The sequence below is a fragment of the Diorhabda carinulata genome, chromosome 12 (assembly GCF_026250575.1).
Source record: "Diorhabda carinulata isolate Delta chromosome 12, icDioCari1.1, whole genome shotgun sequence".
NCBI lineage: Eukaryota > Metazoa > Arthropoda > Insecta > Coleoptera > Chrysomelidae > Diorhabda > Diorhabda carinulata.
Window position 1 is genome coordinate 8,587,990 of NC_079471.1, and position 3,205 is coordinate 8,591,194.

At 32.3% G+C, this 3,205-nt stretch overlaps 1 protein-coding gene across 2 annotated transcripts; it reads right to left on the minus strand.

Moving 5' to 3' along the window:
• Positions 1 to 213: 213 nt before the first annotated feature.
• On the minus strand, positions 214 to 1,756 carry LOC130899898 (regulator of nonsense transcripts 3B). Of its 2 annotated transcripts, XM_057810074.1 has the most exons (3): positions 1,417 to 1,756; positions 992 to 1,290; positions 214 to 938 (listed from the first exon to the last, which is right to left on the minus strand). In XM_057810074.1, exons 1-3 carry the CDS (start codon positions 1,685 to 1,687, stop codon positions 297 to 299), a joined length of 1,212 nt encoding a protein of 403 aa, XP_057666057.1. In that variant the 5' UTR covers positions 1,688 to 1,756; the 3' UTR covers positions 214 to 296. The 2 variants fall into 2 exon arrangements, with proteins under 2 accessions (XP_057666057.1, XP_057666056.1); XM_057810073.1 differs by having other exon boundaries at positions 992 to 1,756.
• Positions 1,757 to 3,205: the final 1,449 nt, after the last annotated feature.

Below are 3,205 nucleotides of genomic sequence, written 5' to 3' on the forward strand. Positions count from 1 at the left end.
TATTCATCATTATACCCAAAAACTTTCTTATCTTATGCAATTGAATTTTAAATCTTCTTTCTTCCAAGCACAAATGAAAATGCTGAATTTCACATGGTTTGCCTCCTTAGGAAACTCAAACATTTTTGCAGGTAACACAAATCTTGCTTGGGTAACATAAAATTGAAAAAAAAAATGTGAAGATGTGCATAAAACTTCTAGACAAAAAAAGGCTTTAGTAATCAAAAATTTATTTCAAGAAAATTAATCAAGTATATTTTTCTTCTAAACAGTAATAGAAAAAATATTGATCTAAATTATTTGTCTTCAACTTTTTCCTTATTTTCACTACTATCAGTCTCGTTTTGTTTTCTTTTCGAAAGCATACCAGGTCTATAAATAGCTAAAGAAGGTCTGTCTTTATTTCTAATTCTTCTCTGATTGTGTAAATCACTTTTCTGTTCATTGTGCGTAACTTCATCTTTCTTTCTACCATCTCCTTCAGCATCTTTTGGGAAAGTTGCATCAGTGGATTTTAATTTTTCATTGTCTTTTTTATCTTTATCATTGGATTTAGTTGGTTTTTCAGTGGTTTTAGGTGTAGTATTTTCAATAGATTTGCTACTATTTTCATCACATTTTTTCTCTTCTACTTTTGCCTCATCTACTTTTTTTTGTTCTGCCTTTTGAGCTTCAAGTTTACGTTCTTCCCTTTTCTCACTATATTTTTTCACCTTTTTAGGAAAAGTTTTTGCCTCAAATTCTTTCTTTGGGTAGTCAAATTTCCTTTCTTTCCGTTCTTCACTTTTGTAATCAGAATACTCTTTCCTAGGAAACCTTGGTTTCAGTTCTTTTCTTTTGTCTTCAAATCTCCTATCATCAAACCTTCTGTCCTTGTTTTTGTAGTAGGATTTCTCATAATGTTTTTCTTCTTTTTCTGGTTTTTCCTCTAGCGTTGTCTAAAAATATGGAAAAAGAAAGTCTTTCTCATACAAATAAATAAATTAATTACCTCAGATTCCGGCTTATCATTCTTTACAGTATCTTGCTTGTGAAATGGCTTTTTTGTCGGAGATTTTTCATCCAATACTTTTTTCCTGGAATCTCTATCATCATAATGTTCTCTTCTTTTATCAAATTCTCTTCGTTTCCTCTCTTCTCTTCTCACTTCCCTAATCCTCATTCGTTGAGCTCTTTTATTTTTTATAAATTCTAATAGTGGTGTTGTGATATCGTTTTTATTTTCAGTGGAATTTAATTGAAGTGTATATTCAGGTTTTTCATCCAATTCTTGTGGTTTCTTCAAATTCTCTACAAAATCTAGATAATAGGGGTCTGATTCTATACTTCCAGCTTTTGGGTCCATTCTTGCTTTTCCACGTTTTTTAGGGATTTTCTGGAATGCAGCAAATTCAACAACACAAGAATATTCATTACCTTTAGCGTCCAGGAAAACATAGCCATCGAATCTTTCTTTAAAATTGTAGACATCTTCGTGATTTACAAAATTTATGTAAACCCTTGAAAACGCATTTTCACCTAAACTGAAATCTCCATTTACTATGTAAATATAATTGTAATCTGGAATAGGAGAAACTTGTTTTAGAAAAGTATCTTGATCGATCGTTGGTGGTAATCGACGAATTATTATTTTAGTTAAAGGCTTTTCTCTCTTATCTGGCTTCTTCTCAGTTTCAGTAAGTGCCATGTTTTAAATTTTCTGAAAAAAGTATCTGACCTATTTATAAATAAATAGGACTCATTTGACGTCTGTCACTAACTTCTTTTTGAATTTCATGGACTTCACCTTTTTGACATTCAGTTATGTAATTTAGCACGTCCCTGAAAACAATTTTATTTCCTTCGTCTTTACAGCATTCCAATAGCATTTCTCCATAACTACTCAATCGACATGTAGTAATACAAATTTCGGATACAAAGAGAATATTTTAGGTTAGAAATTTTGCATTCAACTTCAAGTAGCGTTAAGCCGGTCAAAGAAGTACCCAACAATGAAACGGTTATCGAAACACGCGTCAGACAGTGTTGGTGTAGTGGTAATGTAAACAGTGTATCCAGTATGAATGTCACCAACGGTTAGAGAAATTTCAACTTAGACGAGAATTTATGTCAGAAGTGGACCCACCTTTGGATTGAATAATAATGTTAACGAGTGAATTTAAGACAAAACTTTCATGTTCAAAACTCATTTGTGACATGCTATTCGACTTGTTACGTACACCTTCAAATATTTTGAATCTTTCTTTGTTCACGTATTGTGGCTCAGTAGTCATTTCCATTTTAACTATAACGTTCAAATTTTTGAAGAAATTAATTTGTTACGACCTCCCATTCTATTCGAAGAATTTAATAAAATCTCGGTATCCATTCTAAAACGTATCGTCGATGTGGCAGGTTTTCTGCGGTTACCCTGTAACCTAGTTTTCATTTTCTTCTGGTCAATGGTCGTTCGCTTTTCCTCCTTTCCAACCAGGACAGCAAGCACAACCCCAGCCCTGCAGAGGAACAACTCCTATATTATGACCAACTGCAACAAACCTTCCTCCCATAAAAAATTCTCTCATCCCACCTGAAAATTTTTCCAACGAATCTCTCTTTCTCTCTAAAACGTCCTCTATCCTAAGTATAAAATCAAAGTAAATTTGTGGTGTTATTAATTTTTATATTCTCTATTAAGCTCTTTGGAAATTTGAGGGATTGAAGCCATTATTAGTCTTCATATTTCAAAATTATTTACTATTTTATTATATACTATTATATCGAGTCCGGGGATAGTTTTAGTTTAAATTATTAAATCAATCCGTAAGGTGTTTCCAGCTTTTCCATCTTTATTTATTGTTGTTGTTAACTGCGTTCGTCAATAAGCTGGTGGCGTCCAATTTAATATTAATTGTTCACCTAATCAATTATTTATATATTTGAACTGGAAGCCGTAAACCACTTCTTGAGGAAGAGTCTCCAGCAGGGGAAGTGAGGGTACACACTCAAAAAGAAAGAGAATATCAAAAATATTAGGCATAATGAAGAATTTAATAAATTGCAGACTGCTGAGACTTGAAGCAACAGAACATTATTACGTACTGTAGGTCATAGTAAAGACTTTCATCAATCAAAAGATTGATTGCTCATTGGAATTTCCATAGCTGTGAGTAAAAATTCCAACTTCTACATTAACGAAAGGACTTTTGGTTAGGACAAATAAAAA